This window comes from Acromyrmex echinatior, unplaced genomic scaffold, assembly GCF_024713525.1.
Source record: "Acromyrmex echinatior isolate Ae372 unplaced genomic scaffold, ASM2471352v2 Scaffold28, whole genome shotgun sequence".
Taxonomy (NCBI): Eukaryota; Metazoa; Arthropoda; class Insecta; order Hymenoptera; family Formicidae; genus Acromyrmex; species Acromyrmex echinatior.
In genome coordinates, this window is record NW_028259062.1 from 4,076 (window position 1) to 26,337 (window position 22,262).

At 35.5% G+C, this 22,262-nt stretch overlaps 2 protein-coding genes across 2 annotated transcripts; both read right to left on the minus strand.

The window, feature by feature from the left end:
* Window positions 1-2,717: 2,717 nt before the first annotated feature.
* Window positions 2,718-5,929, minus strand: LOC147906473 (uncharacterized). Its single transcript, XM_087416531.1, has one exon. The coding sequence runs from the start codon at window positions 5,841-5,843 to the stop codon at window positions 4,728-4,730; it is 1,116 nt and encodes a 371-aa protein (XP_087272657.1). The 5' UTR covers window positions 5,844-5,929; the 3' UTR covers window positions 2,718-4,727.
* A 585-nt stretch (window positions 5,930-6,514) lies between these two features.
* On the minus strand, window positions 6,515-8,887 carry LOC147906474 (uncharacterized). The gene has a single exon (XM_087416529.1). The coding sequence runs from the start codon at window positions 8,885-8,887 to the stop codon at window positions 6,515-6,517; it is 2,373 nt and encodes a 790-aa protein (XP_087272655.1).
* Between the last annotated feature and the right edge of the window lie 13,375 nt (window positions 8,888-22,262).

Here is a 22,262-nt window from a genome sequence, read left to right on the forward strand (position 1 = left end):
TTAACTCTCATTTCAACTCTGACCGCTGACATCACAAGAATTTTACGAGTCGTGTGAAAATGATTACATGTAAGGCTGTAGTCAAAGTCTCGCTACAAATGTTTTGAAGCATTTGCTGGACCAATTAGAAGAAAGAATTTTACAAACTGACCAGTTTGTAAAATTTAAACTCAGGCAAGTGATTTTATTTATTCTCTTTTATTCTCTTGTTAATTTCTGTTTTTCTTATGAATGACTAAATAGAAAATCTGACAATTTGATGGCTTTGACTTTTGACACAATGTATACGACATCGTTTTTATTTTATGTAAGTTTTTATAATATCATTGTAAAAATTTTGTATTCATGATATTCATTTAACTATTTTTTATATAGCTAAATTGGCATTTGGATAGAAAAGAACGCGTGAGTTTGTCATGTTGCACCATCTTAAATGGATAATTGCACCGACTTTAATTACATTTTTTAATAGGCTTACTTATGTAATTTAGAATTAGATTTCATATTGATAAGGACCCAAAAAGAAGAGTTGAAACATTTATGATTTTGTTATTGTTATTCACACGAGAATAAAAACATTTATGTGTACTCGAACAGCTGGTTTTGGCTCTGATTGGCTTTTTAAATATATATTTTATTGATTGATTTATTCGAACCTCTTTTCATTGGTTTGTTTTTCCAATAAAGATGAACAAATGGTTTTATGATAAGATCGTTTATTTGAAAAAAAAAAAAAAAGAATAAGCATTTCTTCTTGAAATGTATTTAAATAATAATATTTACAAATAAAGAAAATAACATGTATTAACTATTATAACAAATCTTCTTCATTTTATATTGTTATATCAAAGTTTCCTCCGAAATCCGAATATTTTAACGTTAGACTGCATTCGCAAACTTCACTCGGATGTTATATGAATGTAGAAAACCTTGAGCCATAAGAAATTGACCAATCACAGTTGAATGTGAAGAAATTTAATTGAACATAAATTAAGTTCATGATTAAGTTGAGTTCTTACTATACACATAATTAGATCATATATAGATCTGGGCTAATTAGTTAATTTTTGACGATTTTAGATTTATTACATTCATTATACTATACCTAGACTATATATATATATATATACTTACACTAGAGGCCTAGATAACAGAGATGTGACATAGAAGGGTATGGTCTAATTGTCTGAATCACATGATCAGATCGCCATTTTAATTCACTATTACATCTAATGCATCAAGATATAGCTTTGTAATGTGCATACAGATTATATAGATTACATATAAATTACATAAAGAATACATATAGATTATATAGAGAAAAATTAAGACAATACAAAGTATCAAAGTGCAATAAAAAACTATTATTATAGGGTAAGTATTCTTATTTGTGTGAATATTTAGTATCGAACTTAATCTAATCTAACCTTTTCTTGAAATCTGTGACCTTTTCTTGATTTTGTGACTCTTTAGAGAACTTTTTTGTACAGAAAGTGTTGTGTATTTGGCTGTAAAAATGTATACAAAAAAGGGAAACACTAAAAAGAAGAACATTCTTTTCTTTTATTTCGTTATTTCCCAATAAATTTTGAGATAAGAAATATTATATATGGATAATTAATGTGAGGCAAATAAATGGATATTCTTGGCAGCCTACTGTCATCAGCTAGGGTTAGGAGCACTTATACTGAATTAAAATGGCGGAAACTACCTAACCAATTGACATTAATGTCGCATCTCTGTTATCTAGACCTCTAATAATTACACCACTATAGCTGGGCATTGTTCGTTTTCACAATAAATCTTATAGACTTCTATATATACTATTAGACTGCTAACTCCTTAGAATCTTTCTCTGTGACCAGCTGTACTCACCGACAAAAAGATTGCAACACTTTTTTTCGAGGTTTCAAGGGCTCGAATGTGTATTTTGAAATGAAGGTGAAAATTACAAAAGTGGGCAATGATTACTAAGTATTGACCAATTAAATTATAAATATTCTAGTTATAAATATTCTATTTATTCATTTTTGTAATTTTCACTTCATTTCAAGATACACATTTGACTCCCTGGAGGTCGATTCTGTAATTCGAGTGAGATCACTCACTTTTCGCACTTTTATCTCACGTGAATTTGTCCGCGTGATTCTGTAACGACGAAGTGAAAGTATGAAATCACTACCCGGTCAGAAATAGTTCCTTGAAAAGACGTCATTTCGACGTCGTTACGATGGAAAAATTGTCGATTCGAAACTTGTATCAAAATTTCAATATTTTTGAGTGATAAAAAATTACATATGTAGAGAGTGCAATGAGAATTTGATACATTTTTAATATTTGGTATAAATTTGTGATACGTAATCTTATATTTTGAATATTTTCGTTCAAAGATTGAATCGACATTTTTTTCGATTTCATTTCGACAATTACAATGTCACTCTAATCATAAGAGCTTTCTCAAAATTTTTTAGAATTTATAAATAATTTTATAATTTTTTAGAAAATTGTGGATTTTTTTATACGAATCGGAACATCTTTTACAATTGTATCGATAAACTCTACATCTTTTCTTCTAGTAATCCTTTGTATCTTATTTTATTGTTCTAGTCCTGCTGAATAACATTACTTTTATTTGAACTTTGTAATTTATTTAATATAATCTTATTTCGTTACTTTTGTATTGAGGAATTTCAGAGAATAATGTCTCTTATCATAAATGCTGACAACCTATTAGCTATCTCTTACCATAAGCATGAAATTAAGGAAAAATATCATCGACTCTATCAAAGTCTAGCTAGACTAATTCTAGCTCGAATCGATATCAAAACAATCTCAAATTAATCTCAAAATTAATGAAATTTAAATGTTGATCTATCATACAAATTTCCAATATCATTTGGAAATATAAAAATACTACTAGTGTCACTACTACTGCAATAGTATTACTACTGATATGCAATAGTGTCAATGCTGAACCAGTAGTGTTATTACTGTAGAATAATAATATATGACGACATATGACGTAACATATAGAACTACTTTCAGTAATTGTATAATATTTGGTATAAAAAATTTATTAGAGTAAAAAATGCACGCACGCACGCACACGAGAACTCATTTTGATCAAGCATTTCGAAGAGGTGGATATCCGACTGTGCCATCTCCACACGGTGTACTTTAGATAACGCGCCGGCGATACTTAAACTTTGAAGGTTCGTAATTCAGAAAGATCTCAAGCAAAAAGGGTTTGTAACCAGTGTTTTAGAAACGTCTTGACAATTTTAAGAATATGTATTAGGTGTTGGAATTAATTCGTAGCGTTTTACAAGTGATGGGAAGTACTTTCATTAATGTATTTTTTAATGCTCATGTGAAATAAATAACATTCTTTCATTAAAAAACGCTACGAATTAATTCCAACACCTAATAATAGAAAATAGGAGTTTCCATTAAGATTTCAAAGTTGACCTTCACAGTGTCCTTCAAGGTCACATGAAAGTCATTTCAATATAATCATATAATAGAACACTTGATATACTAAAACTTTTATATTGAATATTTTCTTCCATAATCATTATTTTCCAAGATATTTGACCGTTACGGAACTCTCTCCCATCACTGTATATATATCATTAGAGCAATTAGTATTATTTCAGCTAATAAAAATAATATTGTGCGAGAGCGCACCGCGCGAAAGATTCGAGTGAGAAAACGGCACAAGGTTGATATGATAAGCGAGTAAAGAGAACTTCGTTTCTTTGTAATTTAACAAAAGAATTTTCTTTAATATGCTCAGTTACAAAGTCAAAAAATATAATTAATTAGATATTAAATTAACAGAATATTAAATGCAGTCACCTTTTCCAAATGATATTTTGGAATCGCAGTAATGGAAAATCTCGGCGATTTTCTCGGCACTTCTCGAAAGATTCGTTTTATCGCGATTTCATTAAACGGTTAGCACGGCGATTTTACGAAGCGATATAGTAGCAAGACTATGACTCTAAGAACTCTAAGAACTTTAAGAAGTAAGAACTTTTTCGAAGTAAGAAGGAGGACGGCGAGATCGAAGCATTTATTGCTTTCGGCCTGAGCTTTCTTTTTTGGGAAAAATCCAATAAAAATTTGCCACAATCGTAATTATTACGTGGCATTAGGTGTACAAAATTGATTGGCGCTTTGGATTCTTTTCTAACGACGTTCAACGTAACAGTCATGCGCGACAGAAAATCCGTGCGTGGGATTGGTGACAGCGCGTGACGTATTCATCGGAGCGCGGCGCTCGCGTGCGCGAATTGAATCGTTCTAGAACTTTCGATTGTCCGTTGCCGGTAACGACAACTTGTTTGCGTGTAACGACTTGTTTTTAAAAAGAACAAAGAACACCAAATCGCTGATTTTTATCGAGGATTTAGATCATGCTCGAGATGAAATCACGAGCTCAATTTATGCATGCGTTCAATGACAATTACTGTCGGTCGACTGAAAGAATTCTTGCTTTTCTTTTCGAATTACCGATCTCAAACATTCCCGCCCGCCTCGTCATCTCCGTGACGATATATGTATAGAAGTTACCTCGAGCGCATTGAGATTACAATAAAAAAAAACAATAAACGCAAACATAAGACAAGCGATACAATGCAATGATTCCGTGGAAGAGCTTGAACTGTAAACGAGAGTTATATGACAAATAACATTGAAGCAATGATTTACGAAAGTACACGCGATCAATTCAAGCTCTCCTTTACATTTGATGCATTAGCGTGCGAGATAAACGCGTTAGCCTCTTCTGGTAATAAAACTAATTTGACCAAAGGACGAGTTAATTCGGATGAGGCGGTTTTGACTGTGACCACTCGCACTACGCCGTCGTCTCCAGGATGTAGCTGCGTGATCCACGCCAGAGGCCACTTATTTGGTGGTGAGAGCTCGGAGTGAATGATGCATAGCGATCCAAGGCGTGGTGGCAAAGCGTCCTTAGTCCATTTCGGTCTGGTAGCCAGAGTGTGTAAGTACTCGCGTGACCATCTCTGCCAGAAGTGGTCTCGCATTCGCTGAATAAGTTGCCACCTGGAAAGCAAATTGTCCTTCTCGTCCGACAAGGACGGCTCAGGAATGGCCAGCAGTGGTGCCCCGATGAGCAGGTGACCTGGTGTCAGAGCCGTGAGGTCGTCGGAGTCGTCTGAGAGGGCATGCATGGGCCGGGAGTTCAGGCATGCCTCCACTTGTGCGAGCAGAGTGCTCATTTCCTCGAAGGTGAGCCTGGTTTCGCCGATAGTTCGGCGCAGGTGATACTTAGCCGATTTCACGGCCGCCTCCCAGAGTCCACCAAAATGAGGTGCCGAAGGAGGATTGAAATGCCAATGGATCCCCTCCGATGTAGCTACGTGTGCGATCTTTCGTCCTTCTGCCGAGGAGGCTCGAAGCATCTCTCGAAGTTGCCGGTCGGCGCCCAAAAAATTGGTGCCGCAATCAGAGTATATGTCCGAGCACAGTCCTCGGCGGGATGTGAATCGACGAAGAGCAGCCAGGAAGGCGTCGGTGGTGTAAGCCTCGAGATGAACGGCCTTGGAGCTAAAACAAATAAAGACGGCGATGAACGCTTTGTGAGCGCTGTGCCCACGCCCTTTGCTTGTCCTGATGAAGATAGGCCCGGCGTAGTCGATGCCCACGTGAAGAAATGGGCGTGCAGGAGTCACTCTCCCTGGAGGAAGGTTCCCCATTTTCGGTTGCGGAGTGGCAGCCCTCCACCGAGTGCACGTCACGCATTGATGCAGCCATCGCTTGACTACTGCTCGACCTTGTGGAATCCAGAATCGGAGGCGAAGTAATCCCAGGGTCATCTGGACTCCTCCGTGGAGAGTACGGCGATGGTAGGCTTCCACCAGCAGGCGAGTGAGCCATGACCTTGGAGGCACGATGATCGGATGTCGCTCGTTGAACGACAGCGCTGCGTGCTTGAGGCGCCCTCCAACGCAGAACTCCGTGTTCGTCCATGTACGGGCTGAGGGTTCGCAGATGGCTGGATCTGGCAAGATCGCGTTCGTTTTCGAGCGCAGTCATCTCCTCCTGATAATGACGTGACTGCACTACGCGAATCCATTGAAGGAGTGCTGCGTCGAGTTCGGCTGGGAGAAGCGCTGACCCTTGGAGCTCATTGTCCACGGATCCGACTGAGAGACTGCGGTGACGCCAACGCAAGCACCAGGAAGTCACTCTGAGCAACTGGTGAAGCGACGAGAATCTGAGCAGTTCTTCCGGCTCGTGGTTGCTCCCGACGACTGCTGCGAGTGTTGTGGCCCGTTGCTCCGGTACGTCCTGGATGGGCTCCAGATTGATGCTTGGCCATTGCGTCGGATTCCCGCACAACCATGCGGGACCCATCCACCACAAGGGATGGCTGAGGAGCTCGCGTGGTGTTAGTTTCCGGGAGGCACAGTCGGCGGAGTTGTTCTTGCCCGGGACGTGACGCCATTGAGCCTCTGGAAGTTGCTGCTGGATTTGTGACACTCTGTTAGCCACGTATGTTTTCCAGCGGGAGGCGTGACCTCGAATCCAGTGTAGCGTGACCTTGGAGTCTGACCACAAGATCACTGGCGTTGTTGCTAGGTTTAGCACGGAGCGCGCGTGCACGAGTACACTTGAAAGCAAGGCGACGGCGCAGAGTTCGAGTCGTGGGAGCGAAACCAGTTTGATCGGCGCGACCTTGCTTTTGGCTGTCAACAATAGAGTCTTTGTTTGTTTGTTTGCGGTGATGCGGAGGTACACCACGGCGGCGTAACCTCTTTCGGACGCGTCTGCGAAGCCGTGCATCGAGTTGAGAGCTCGTGTCGCCGGTGCCGAGCCAGCGGCCGACTCTGAGCTTCTCAAGCAGTGGAAGTTCTTCCCAGAGTCGCTTCCACTTTTCAGAGATGGTTGACGGCAATGGTGTGTCCCACTCTAGCTGTTGCAGCCAGGCCGACTGAATCAGAATTTTAGCTCGAATGGTTACTGGAGCCAGCCATCCGAGCGGGTCGAAGAGTCGAGCGGTCTCCGACAGCAGACTTCTCTTGGTGAACGCGACGACGGTGCGAGGAGGAACAGAGAAGGCGAATTCGTCCCTGGTTGGATACCAGCGCAATCCCAGCGTTGAGTGGTTTTCTTGTTCCCACGACCGCGAGTCTCTGGTGAGACAGTATTCAGACGGAATGTCGCGAAGCAGCTCCTGGCAGTTGGCGGCCCACTTTCGGAGAGGGAACCCGTCCGCCATGCAGAGGTTGCGGAGCTCGACTTGGAGCGCGATAGCGTCGTCTTTATCGTGCGCTCCGGTTACGACATCGTCAACGTAGCAGTCGTGTCGTAAAGCACTCGCACTTCGAGGGAAACGCGGTCCGTCGTCGAGTTGACGCAGCGTGCGAATGGCGAGAAATGGCGCGCAAGCGAGACCGTAAGTGACCGTTTTCAGTGTGAACTCGTGTATAGGCTCATCAACGCGGTGTCTCCAGAGGATGCATTGATGCCTTTGATCGTCGGGATGTACAAGAATCTGCCGATACATCTTTTCGATGTCGGCCACTAGCGCGTACCGATGCCACCGCCACCGCAGAAGTACGTTCGCGAGGGGTGGCAGCAAATTAGCCCCAACTAGTAGATGAGTATTGAGCGACTCACCGGATCTTGTACGCTGCGATCCATTGAAGACGACCCTGAGCTTCGTCGTGGTGCTGGATTCTCGGAGGACGCCATGATGCGGAAGGTAGCATTGATCTTCGCTGGAATTCGGAGGTTCTGGCGCCAATTCCATGTGACCTTGGTCCTCGTAGTCCTTCAGGAAGACTCGGTAGAGATCGCCGAATCGTGCGTCTCTTTCACAGCGTCGCTCCATGGCGACTAAGAGCCGTTCAGCAGATCTTCTCGTATCAATCAGCGTCGTCGGCGGAGATGCAAAAGGTAGTCGCACTACGTACCGTCCTTCGGCAGTGCGTTGGTGCTGCAGCGCGAAGATGTCCTCGCATTGCTGCTCTTTTGGCGTGAGTGCGACGGACGCAGGCACTTCTCGTTCCTGTTCCCAGAAGCGGTGCACAAGGTCGGCTAGCTCATGATCTACGGTGCACTGAAGCGAGTGGCGCTGTGCTGAGTTGGTTACTTGGTCGCAACCTCCCGATAAGATCCAACCGAGCAGTGTCTTTTGAGCGATAGGCGCTTGGGGGCCTCCCTTGCGGATATCCTGGAGAATGATTGAGCATACTTCCGCTCCAAAAAGTAGCTCAATGGGGTCGTTTGCTGCGTAGTCTGGATCAGCCAATTGGAACCCCTTTAGGTGTGGCCACTCCATTTTGGTCCTTGCTTGAGGGCCTTGGTAAAGCGAAAGACGTGGCAGAATAAAGGCTCCGACTGTGAAGTCGGTCCCTGTTGTTAACGAGGTCACCTTGAGCGTTACCCTTCCCCTGCTGAGCCCGGAGCTTTTGCCGCTGATGCCGATGACTTCGATTGCGGATCGAGAGCGTGGCAGGCGTAGGCGTTGGACCAGAGCCTCGGAAATCAAAGAAATTTCCGAACCTTGGTCGATGAGCACGCGTGTGGTATGCCGATTGCCGTGACGATCAGCGACGGAAACTCGCGCAGTTGCGAGCAAAGTAGCCTTGTGGTCGTTGTCGCGGCGCACTGCCGACAGTGAGCTGACCTCTTGAGGTTTCGGTGAAGCGTACGCGTCGTGTAACATTGAGTGGTGACGAGACTTGCACGTAGCACACGTCCTCGTCGACTGGCACTTCGCGAAAGTATGATGGCCGAGGCAGTTGAAGCACAGCTTGTGAGTTTCGGCGACGGCCTTGCGGTCGACCGCGGATTTTTTCTTGAATTCTTCGCACACCATCACGTGGTGTTTACCCCCTTGCATAGGACGCATTGTGAAGATTCGGTGTATTTCTTGACGTGATGCGACTTGGCAGATCGCGACGGGTTGTCGGAGACCTTGAGCGATTTTGGTTTGGCGGCTTTGAGAGTCAGCGTTCTCCTTGTCATGAAGTCCAGTAACGTGTCGTGGTTTGGCAAGTCCGTGGAATGGCTCAGATCTCAAACAAATATTTTACAGTATTATTAAAAACAAGTTATTATCATAGGTCTCATTATTTGTACATTACTAGTATATTTAATATTAATTATATTTTTTTTATGTGTTTCTCTTTCACAACATCTTTGAAGATATGTTACAACTATATATCCATTAGCATTATAGATGTTCATGATTCTTCGAAGGAGCAGTTTCCGTACGATCACGAAATGAAGCATGGTAAATGGAGGTTCGAATTCGGATGAATGACCATGCATGGGTGCATCATAAAATTAGTTCTTGAATTCATAAAATAAATTTTTTTTTATTATAATTTTGTCGTGTATCCTCTGAAATATGATGCTAATCAATAATACTTATTTTCACATAAAAATTTTAATGAAATTTTCTCCACCACTATTACGCTATTAGTGACACTACTTATCGAATTTACTTATTGCATTAATGATACTAATAGTATATTTTCATGCTGACTGGATCAATTCAAGATTATATTTCCAACTTGAAAATTAATCGAAATTGGAACCAAAAATCCATTGAAATCAATAGTAATTTCGAAAACTTTTAACTTTTATTTTCGACATCGAAATGACGTCTTTTCGAGAAATTATTTCTGACTGGGTAGATTTGCCGATGTGTAGAAAAACGTGAAAATGTGAAGTGAAACATGATAATCCGCGGTCCGATTCACAACGCTTAAAAATCATTTCATCCTTGTTGTTTGTCAAATGTTGAATGAAGACAAACGATGTTCATGAGCGTAAATCGAACCATGGCCATAAAGTTCAATTTATTCCTAAATTTTTTCCAATTCTAGAATTGAAAACGGATGACGAATAAGTCGAACTTCGATTAAAAGTTGTTAAAAGTAAACCGTGAATTATGGAACTGAGCCTAAATGATTTTCTGCCATTATTTACAAAGTCAATCCTGTTAAAAATGAATATCTCTAAACATTCTTTGCGTAATTCTCATATGTGATTCAAAGGTCTCTTCATCCTTTTCATCCAGTAACAAAATTACTACCATGTATATTGCCATTTGATTTTATTTTTGTCTTTGGACTGTGCAAAATTATATATTTACAAGAAGGATTATATATTTACAAAGAAGAATTATATATTTACAAAGAGCCAGTAATGTATAAAAGAATTTTAATTTAAATTAGCATTAAAAATTCATATAAAACAATTACAATTAACAACAAACGTTTCGACTCCAATCGAAAAAATTATAATAATACTGTAAGATCATGTGCATATTTTTGATTTAGAACGATGTTGATATATTAAGACTACATTGAAAATGGCTCTTTGCCATTCTTGTATACATTGTTTTATACGTACAGAGCCTTATTACTATTTTTATATATGTAATCTTAAAATTGTCAATTCAATCGATTCAGTCGGCTATATTTCCTCTCTCGCTCTATTTCTCAGTCTTTCTTTCTCGGATCTTACCATTCGAGAAATTTCTTGTCGAACGAACTCCCCTGAGATTGCTCGCAATTGCACCATGATGAAAGTTAGAGAATCGATACTCTGAATGCAGTTTACTCATCGAGCGATACCCAGTGTAAAGAGACTAGTATAAAAACTGGGCGATCATTTAACGCGCGTATTTACGCATTATTACGGAAATAACTAGATTGTAGTGACTTGTAGCACTGTCGCGTTTGACGTGTTTACAGTTGAATTTATTCAATTTCAAACGCGTCGTCGCGTTTGGCAGGGTTTTCCAGTAACTTCTAGCATTATTGTTACATTTGACTATATTTGTCTAAAGATATCGTGATTACCGCACGTTGATACGTTGCATTAATAACGTTAATAAATAAAGTGTTATCAATAATTACTAATGATTTTAATTGCCAAATATCAAGAATGGCTAGTACAGATATTATAAATGTACAAATATTATAAATGTTCAATACGCGTACTATGTCTGACGTAAGGAAATGTTTGCAGGGACATATTAGAGTCTGAACACAAGAATTGTCGTAATACTTATTTAGACTTAAGGCTCCTGACTATTCAGAAATAAACCTACGGAGGTGTCACTCATCGTTTTTAATGAAATTTTTATAAATTTTAATTAAGTTTTTATAAATTTTAATGTATATAACTGCCATATATTGAGACCGCCATTTTGAATTTTATATCTTTAATACCATATTTAAAATCATCGACCCAAAAATCAGAAATTTGAATTCTGTGATAATAAGAATTCTTAAAATTTACTCATTTTGATAAAAAAATAATAAAAATTTTGATGTATCTGGACGCCATATTGGGTCAACTATTTTGAATGTCATAGTTTTGACATAAGATTTAGTTTCAGCGACTTCAAAAATCCACTAATAAAATACATTTTACTTTTTAAAATTTTTAACGTATTTCACCTAATATGTTAAATTATTATTTATCCCTTATCTTTAAGGAGTAGTTTTCACCCTTCAGAGTGGACCATGGCCAATAAAAAAATACGTGTCGAATATTTTTTAAAGTTCAATAAATTTGCAAAGTTTCATTAAAAACGGTGAGTGATACCTTCGTAGATTTAGGGTCTGAGTACAAGAATTGTCGTAACACTTATTTAGACTTAAATTGTAGACGTAAGTAACGCACAAGCTTTCACGTATGACGTATGGGACTTATTACCGTGTCTCCAAAAGACAGCAATAAATCGTACGTCATATGCCAATACTTGTGCGTTATTTACGTCTTCAACTTAAGTCTCTAAGTAAGTTACGACAATTCTTGTGCTCAGACCTTTACTTGTCAGCCAAGAACTCTGCGTTGACGGTGGCGACACAGAATCAGACGGCAGTCTGGCGAAACCGGTAGCCACATACTTAAGCACGAGCCCATGTCCGCGTGCTCGTCTGCGGCGCGCCTAGAGTGAACGAGACAGCGAGCTCCTTCTCACACTAGTCACTTGTTTTAAGCAATTGAAAATGCTTTCTCGGCAATCTCGGCCGCTCAGCGGTCCTAGGCATAAGGGGCAGGGGGGCATTCTAAATAACATATAAATTTTAATAAATTGAAGTAATAGTGTATAAATCCTCCTTCCAGAATAGTATAAATCATATTAAAACGTAACAATTATGAGATATTAAATATTGTTTATGATTTTTCATGCGCGTTATATAGTATACCTCTTCTTTATAAACTCGAGTAGCAAGAATAGTTCAGTAGAAGTAGAATTTTACCGGAAAAAAATTATAAACCAGTATTTCTCTTCACGAAAGTCTCGAAAGGCCATTAGAAAAGAAATGCATGTTTGCGACTCGAGACTTGTGAAGAAAATATGCGAAAAAAATCAAATAGTTACAAAAAACATGTTTATAAAACGAAATATATTGATTGTATGGAAAAAAATTCGGTCTAAAAAATGTAGGTATTCGAAATACCTACAAAATGAGACGTGGAAATCGATCTATTAGTTCAGTAGAAAAAAAATATAAAACACCGAAAAAGGCCTTTTTTTCATTGAGATTGAAACGCAAAGCTTTGAAATTCTCATAAAATTTAGCCCTCATATTGACAAACAAATTTAGCCCTGAACAAGCGTGAAATGTTCATTAGTTTTTGCAAAAAGCCGTTTGTTCACTAAAAACTTGTCTGCGGAAAACTTAATTTTCTTTCTTCATCTTTGAGCAGTAGTATAACAATTTACAGGGATTTTGTTTTTTCAAGAGTGGTATGACGTACACTTAATAACAAAACGAATTTTACAGTTAAACTATTATAAAATGATTTTGAAAAGTGAGTAACTTTTTCCGTATAAAAAAATGGAAATAATTTCGTTAATATGCATCATATCAAATAGCCATGTGAAGCATTCGAAATCTAACATTTTTCTACGAATTTAAAAAAAAAATTACTTTTCGATTATTAGGAGCGGAGATAATTTTTTTTTTTTCAAAAAATCTGTGGCTCTAGTTTTTAATATTAAGAGTTCCGTCTGACACCAATTTATCAAGAAAGAATTGAATTTGCTGTTAAAAAATCTCGAATTGTAACCATTCAAATTTTTAGTTTAGAAAATTTTTTATTTCTTAAATTTTTATTTTTTTCGTTTTATTACTAAAAAAACACGTTTGTGTATGGAACGCATGTTTGATTAATAAATTTAAGTCACATTAGCTATTCTTTATTTAATATGTTGTAAAAAGTGTCCAATTAAATGTACGGAATTATCAGTACAAAATTATTTTTGTGAATTTAATTAATTAATAAGTAATTTGTCAAATATTAGCGCAACTGTTAAAGATATAACACTAACTCTCGCAAATATAAAAGTAAACTAGTGTGTACATGAAAAAAATATTTTGCAACTATATTCAACAGTTACATTAACATTTAGCAAATTATTTATTTGTTTACATATGTCATATTTGCATCTGCAATTAAATTCACAAAAATAATTACTGATAATTCCGTACATTTAATTGGACACAAAAACTATTTCGTACTGATATTTCCGTACATATAATTGTCTAATTGGACATTTCTTACAGTAAGTTAAATAAAAAAACATAGCTAATGTGACTTAAATTTGTTAATCAGATATGCACTCCATACTCAAACGTGATTTTTTAGTAATAAACTGAAAAAATAAAAATTCAAGAAACAAAAAATTAAAAATTTCATGATTACAATTACTTTGCAAAACATTTGGTTAAGCTATTTATTTATATCTCGTCGAGCTACCCCAGATTAAAAAAAATTAGATTTCCACATCAATTTATTGCTGAGAAAATGTAAATTTAGTAAATTTTAACACACGAAATCAAATCGCGAATCGCCGAGCGGACCGATCTTCTCCATTCGACTGCGCGCCGGTTTCCCTCCAGGGTTGTTTTGTTTAAAATCTTATTGTTTTAACAAATGTTTAAAACATGTTTTAAACATCAGATTAAATTAAACATGCTTTTTTTAAAAACAATTTAAAGCAAATGTTTAAAACGTTATTTTTTTTAAATGCGTTTTTAATACCATTTAGTAGAGGAGAAGTGATACTCTAGTTGCACGATAACTTGGTTAATAATGAATATTTAAGTTTAAAACTTGAACAATTATATTCATTAAAATGTTGTTGAATCGATACTGGACTCAAAATTACGAAATATTTATTATTTAGGACACTATTAATAAAAATGTGACAACATTACATAATGGTGAATCGAAGAGAAACATGGATAATAATGTGGCCTTTCATAAAAATAGTCTTAAAAAGTTAGTTTTGTTTAGAAAACAGTAATTTGGTTACAAAATTAACAAAAAAGTAGAGTATATTGCAGACTATGCATGTATACAAATGCATATACATACACATATATACATATAACTTTTTGTATACAAAGTATTTGGAAAATAATGATAAATCTTCTGTATAAGGGCAGAATGGACTAAACTGAGAAGAAAAGTCCTGCATCATTTTGCAATTTTCGCAATAATTAACAAGATATTAATTGAGAAAAAATGCAATACTAAAAAGTTGATAAAAAATTCTGAAAAAATTCATAGAATTCTATGAGAAGAAAATAAACAATTTTAGTTTTTGTAGTTTTTCTGTAAAATTGATTTTATTTGAATAAAAATTATTGAAGACCAATTTTTATCAATATTTAACAATTAATATCTTGTTAATTATTACGAAAATTGCAAAATGATAGAGTACTTTTCTTCTTAGTTAGTCCATTCTGTTCAGAGCTAGATTTGTTCATCAATACGAGGGTTGCATTTTACGAGAATTTCAAAGCTTTGCGTTTAAATCTCAATGAACAGAGAGTGAAAAAAAGCCTTTTTCGGTGTTTTTTATTTTTTTTCTATTGAACTAATAGATCGATTTTCATGTTCCACGTCTCATTTTGTAGGTATTTCGAATATCTACTTTTTTTTTACATCGACTTTTTTTCATACAATCAATATCTTTTGTTTTATAAGTGAAAAATGTGCTTTTTGGAACTATTTGATTTTTTTCGCATATTTTCTTTACAAATCTCGAGTCTCGAACATACGCATTTTTTTCTGATAGTCTTTTGAGACTTTCGTGAAAAGAAATGGTGGTTTATAATTTTTTTCCGGTAAAATTCTACTTTATTGAACTATTCTTGCTACTCGAACTTTATGAAGGGGAGATATACTATATAACGTGCATGAAAAGTCGTAAACAATTAAATCTCGTAAACTGTTGCGTTTTAACATGATTTATACTACGTATATTCTGGATTAAGGGAAGGGGTTCACTATTTATTAAAATACATTACTACAATTTATTAAAATTTATATGTTATTTAGGATGCCCTCCCGACTCTTATTGATGCCATCGAGCGGCCGAGATTGCCGAGAAAGCCATTTTCGGCCGCTTGAAACAAGCGACTAGTGTGAGAAGGAGCTTGCTGTCTCGTTCATTCTCGGCGCGCAGCAGACGAGCACGGACTCGTGCTTGTGTATGTTACAGCGCCGCATCATGATAAATGATCGAACTTATAGACGTGACACTTTGATGAAGAAATTTATATTGCATGACATTTCGTTATTATTTGCTTAATTGTGATAATGTGACTTGTCTCGTACTTACCAAGGTCGTAATTATCGATGAAAACTAAAGTTATCTTGGAATTTTATATGTAAAAGCGTGTATTTTACTCAGTTCAATAGGAACCATGTTGGACCATGTATTTCTGCCCGAATATAGGCTCATTTTACGTGCCTTTTACGACCATTTACTGACTGTCAAGGGAAGAAAAGAGTTTTCATCGATTTTTACAAGTGCTTTAAAGTGATTTCATCATTTCGTTTCATCCAAATTAACTTTATTTAAAAATGGAACGTAACATAAATTAATGTGTCATTCCTCGCTTCTGAGGTCACAATTCCAACATGGCCGCCGCGACTAGTCAGGCGGTCTTAAAGAATATATTTATTAACTCGTTCCTCTTTTTTTTGTTTTATTTGTTGTTAATTAGCTTTGAATTGAGGAAAAGAAAATGAAAATAAATAGAAGTATAACTATTGTATTATTATAGATATTGTTATATTAATTAGTTATATATTTTATAGTAAGTTATATTAATTATAGTTATATATTTTCGTAATCATGGCAATATTCCATTTATTATAGCGACTTTATATTGGCAACGTAATGTTATATTCACCAGAGTGCACCAGCTTGGAAATTGTATGTGTGGCGCGATCTCTTAAAGCTAAGTAGAAATACGTTCGCGTTTATTTTATTGACGGACGTTACAACTTATGCACATGCGTTGACTAGTAGGCCTGTATTTAGAATGCGCTTATAACGATGTTAGTGCGCTAACTTGCTATAATTTACGTTACGCATAGAATTTTAGAGATAAAATCGCGTTCTGAATACAAGCCGTAATATTTCTACATCACGGATACGCACCATGAGTTTAATACATACTTTTCGGAATCATGTATTAGAGCCACGTCAACGAGCTAATATTAGATATGAATATCTATGAGATACAAGCAACTCAGATGTATTTCTCGAACAGAAATCTCCCAAAAATCTTTTGTCCACGAGATGCTAGAAATGCTAGAAATTGGTCCGAGATAATTCAAGACCTTGGACAGAAAAAGATTATTAAAACTCGGATCGTGGACACAAGCAACTCAGATTTCTCGTATAGAAATCTTGTACCAAAAAAATGCAGCATGTCTCATTTTTTCCGTATCTACTAACTTTATATTCGAGAACTCACTATCACCAAACCTATTATTTTTTTAATATGCTGTCAATGTATCAACATAAACAAATACATGATACTATAAATGCTTTGAAGTGTTCTTTGATTAATTGATTAAAAAAAAAAGGAAAAGAAGAAAAGGAGAACTTTTGTATCTTATTACGCAATAATAAATTAAATAAAGTAAATAAATTTATTGAAAAAAATAGCAATTTAGGAATAATAATTTTTAAGTAATATTATATATCAGGATTATAAGTTTGTAAGATTTTCTGCTTAAAAAAATAGATAAAATCCGATTGAATATGATAGAGATTTAGAATACTAATACGTCTACTGAATATTTTAATCGTATCTATTACTAAAAATCATATTAATCATTTCATCAGACCATAATTTTTATACGAAACCACAAAATGTAATATAGATACTGATACATAAGAATTTCCTGATAAAAAATAATTGGATATAACAGGGCCATAGGAATCAAGGCACGGTAATTCTTATGTAAACCAATATGGTTAACAAAATAACTTTATTAATAATTAATCCGCTTACATGTTTTGGCTCACTTTTGAACTATCCTCAGACACAATATAATGTTGTAATTACAAAAAATTTTTTTTACAAACTAATTCATTTCAGTGAGTCTCTCTCTATCTATTAACGGAAATTATAATATAGAAACGAACTCTAATAATAAAATGTATTAAAATTATAAATAATCTAAAATGTATTAAAATTATTAAAAGGTAAATTTGTTGAGAGAGAAAGCAAAAACAATTTATTGTAAAATAATAGAAGGTAGCTCACTAACAAAAATTCCATATCGCAAACACTTAAATTCTATCGTTTTAATCAAAAACGATACAGTCTTTGATCATTCAGCGTCAATAATATATGAAATAATAAATAATTTTTAATACACCTAAAATTAGTTACAAAGATTAATTAATTAATTACAAAGAAAAGGAAAAAAAAGAAAAAAACTCTTATATTAATTATAGTCCAGACGGACATTGAAACCAAAACTGAATCTTTAATAATTTAATCTTAATGTAACAAAGAATGTACACTGATGATAATTTCCTGATAGACTTGAATATGAAAATCCAAATACTTATCATATTGTTCTATATCTAATTTTTCTGATATACGTATGGTCGACGCATGTACAGGATTGGCCATATTCGACGGAAAGATGTTTTTTTTTTCAATCATGGGAAACGTCGTTACTCGATCTAACATCTCTGTCAAAAGTTACAGTGTTGCCAGATCTTTCCGTCGAATATGGCCAACCCTGTATATTTGCGTATATGGTTCTATGCAATATTTCCGAAGTTTCTATCGATCTATCGAAATAAATATGAGACTTCCGATCAGACGTATCGTTTTCAATGCGCATGTTCCGAAAGCCGAATCTCGCGTATGTGGCTCCATATGGAATTTACTAAAGTTTCAATTGCTTTATTGGAACACATATGAGATTTCCGATCAGACATATCGTTTTCAATGCGCATATTCCAAGAATCGAATCTCGGGTATATGGCTCTAAATGGAAATTCTAAAGTCTCTACTGCTCTGTCGAAACAAATATGAGACGTATCGTTTCCAATACATACATTCCGAAAAAAAAAATCTCACGTGTATGACTATACGGAAATTATTCGAAAGTTCCGCTTGTTGGACGTCAATATTATAATATAATGGAAAACATGATAGAATATACGTCCCATACATCGTCCACAGCATCGAAAATTTTCAGAATTCGTAAAATAATCGAAAAAAATTCAGAAATATTTCAAAAATATTTCAATTGAACAGTGAAACATTTTTTAAAAGTTGCGAAATATCTGTAATATTTTTGAGACAGCTCTGGAATAGCAAAATGTCCGCGATTCTTGCACATGAAACTTTGAAGGATTGCTAAATTATTACAGAAAGAATTTGCAAACTTTTTGAAATATAACTAAAAAGTTACGGAAATAGCCGAAACTTTTTCGAAATGTTATGTGATCGTAACCCTTTCAATCTGAAATAGACAATCTTAAGTAAATAAATTTATTAAGAATCTTGTAATCTATTTACAAACTATAAAACTTATATATTGGAATAAACTTAAATTATTTCTCAAAAATAGTATTTCAGTTTATATTCAAAGGATTGCAAGTAACTAAAATATTACAATAAATATTATGCATAAAATAGTATTTTCATTATATGATTTTATTTAATATTTGCAATCTTATTAATATAATAAATGTAAATATGATTCTTGAAATATACTTAATAAAAATAATGCATAATATTATATATAAGACAATATTTTATTTGTATAATATAATTTTTATTAGTATAACATTACTATCTACATTACATAACATTACTTTCTATATTGCATAACATTACTACATTACATTGTATTACTATATTGTATACTATGTATACATTGTATTACTATATTGTATACTATTGTATATATAATGTATTGTACAAAAAATAAATTTTTTAATCCGTTTTTTAATAATATTAATTTTTTCCTTTTATGTATGAAATTTTGTATTTTTCTGTATTCTATTAGTGCAATGTTTCTATTTATTTAAAGGTATTTGAAGTAAAAATATGACTTCTAATAATATCAAATATAGAAAAAAATTACAGAAAAAAGAAAAAAGTTATTATAAAAAAGTTTACTTTTTTCTATATTCAACAATATACATATATTCATATGAAGCATATAAAACACCTGAATATGCATATTTAATACGATAGAACATCGAATAAGATTCATATCAAACTATTATGTATATAAAATTATAGAAAAAGATCTTCAGAAATGGAAAAACATATACAATGCTATAGAAATAGCTAATTTTTCAGTCATTTGTATTGAATATGTGATATTTCTAAAATAATTTCGATAATTTTATTTTTATCAATGTATCTTTACGTATGTATGTTGTTCAATGCTGTTGCATCTAACCCTAAATCTGACAGTCTGTTGGATAGACTGAGACCGTATATCTCTTTCTCTCTCGCAGAATTTCGCTAAAATATGACGTCATCTCTCGTATGGCGCCACTCTGATTATAGGCTCTCTACTCACATGAAGTCCCCTCCGACCTCATCCCGCTAATAGAGCACTGCTTAACAACCACTTACTTCTCCTATACTAACCAATTTTATGAACAAACTTCAGGAGCGGCAATAAGCTCTCCTATTTCTTCTGTAATCGCCAACATCTTCGTGGAGCATTTTGAGAAAGAGAAAAACACCCAGAAGTTTGGTTCCGTTATGTAGATCACACATTCGTGATATGACGACACGGAAGAGTCGAACTCTATAAATTTCTTATTTTCCTCAACAATCAACTTTCAAATATCCACTTCGCTATAAATAGAGAAAAACGGAAAACTCCCCTTCTCAGATGTTCTTGTCTCTAACAAAGCTGACGATATCTTAGGCCATCAAATGTACAGAAAACCAACATACACAGATAGATACCTACATGCCAAATCGCACCATCATCCAGCACAAAAACAGTCTGCAATCAATTCACTTGTATTGTAGAGCTTTCATTTCTGACAAAGAACATCTACAGATAGAACTCAACCACTTAAAACTAGCTTTACAAAAAAACGAACAACAAAAAAGACATAATCAAAACAATCAATAAACATGCAAACAAAACAACGGTCTCCGACACACAACTAGACGAAAATATCCTATCCATTCTCCCATATGTCAAAGAAACAACAGATCGGATTAGTAGGATATTAAACAAACACAATATCTGAACTATCTTTAAATCACCCAAAAAGATAAATCTTAAGAAATCCTAAAAATCAAAGACCTCCACTCAGCTCCGCAGGAGTATACAAAATACCTTATTCCTGCGGGCAAGTATACATTGGAGAAACCGGGAGAATGATCAATCTACGGATAAAAGAACACCAACGTGATGTACAGACTATAACACGTCATGCAGCATTATCAAAACACAACATCGAAAATAAGACATCAATACTGTTTGACAAAACGACCACAATAGTCAACATTACATCATACTTTCCAAGAAAGTATAGAGAAGCCATAGAGATACAAAAACACCGTAACAATCTAAATAGAAATAATGTCTACAACATAAATAAAATATGAAAAACCATTCTCCTAATTATTGAAGACCAATAATTTTCCTCATCTCTTTTTCTCTCCCCACAATTCTCTTCTTTCCTATCTCTAATAAGAAGCGTAATATGAAAGGAACAGCCCGGAGGAAACAGCTCAATGTCAGGCTGCTCCTCGCCCTGATGAAATGTATTGCAAGGTTCACGAAACGTTGGCATTCCAAAAATGGATCTGGACACGGAGAAAATCCGTGAAACGCATAATCTTTATACTATATATATCTTTATATATATCACTACTAGATATATGACCATCAACACACATCTAGTGACAAAAAACCGCGGATACTTTTTAGATGACCCAATAGAATACATATTTTATCTAGAATACGCCATTCTGCAAGCTGGGATTCACTTTTTATTTCGCGGAAGATTAGAGAAATGCGACCAATTGCTGATCAGAATTTCTGTTATACACTCTAACAGAAATGCTAAACAAATTTATGATTGGTTTTCGTAACCTACGCATCTCGAAAAGTATAGCTCATGGGGAACCAGCACCTTTCTATCGCGTACATATGAGCGGATGATCGAATGAATTGTTAAAATCAAAGTCTTGTGAAATCACTCTTATCGTTTATTCGCGTTTTTACATGAAACAAAAGAATCTGGCAAAAAATGCGTTACTCTGCCCTGTGATCCGAGATGTTAAGCGTTAAAGTTGATGACTATTGAGGTTAGGAAATCTGTCACAGGCAAAATGAGGTCTATAATTATACTATTCCACATAGGTTTCGACTGATTTAGACTTTCCATTTGATGCAAAAGGATGCACGACTTCTATAATTGTACTGTTGCAAAATCGAAACTCATGTGCATTTTTTCAGACAGAATAAACTAAAATGAGCCAAATTGGATTCGCGTAGTGGTTCCAGCATGTTTCGGCGTAACAACAAAATAGCGTAAAAACCATAAAGTAACTAGGCAGAAACTGGTGTTCAAGTGAAACAATATGATTGGTCGGTGCAAATTACGCTTATGCTAGTTACGCTGCATGACGGCACCTTCAGGGATACGTTCCAAAACTCGACTCCGAGTAACAGAATTAACTCTCCGCCGTTCCAAAACGGGAGATAACTGATCATATGGGCGGAGCCTATTCGTTCTAAAAGTAGAAGTAAACCTACCTCGGAGTCAACTCTATGAATCTTACTTCCGAGGCGGGTTGAAAGAGTAAGTAAACGAAATTTGAAACGTATGGAAGATATACCTATTATTACCTGTGAATGTAAAGATACTAAAATGACTCTAAAATTAATTAAGGATATATAGTAATAACTAATGATATCAAAACACCGTTACA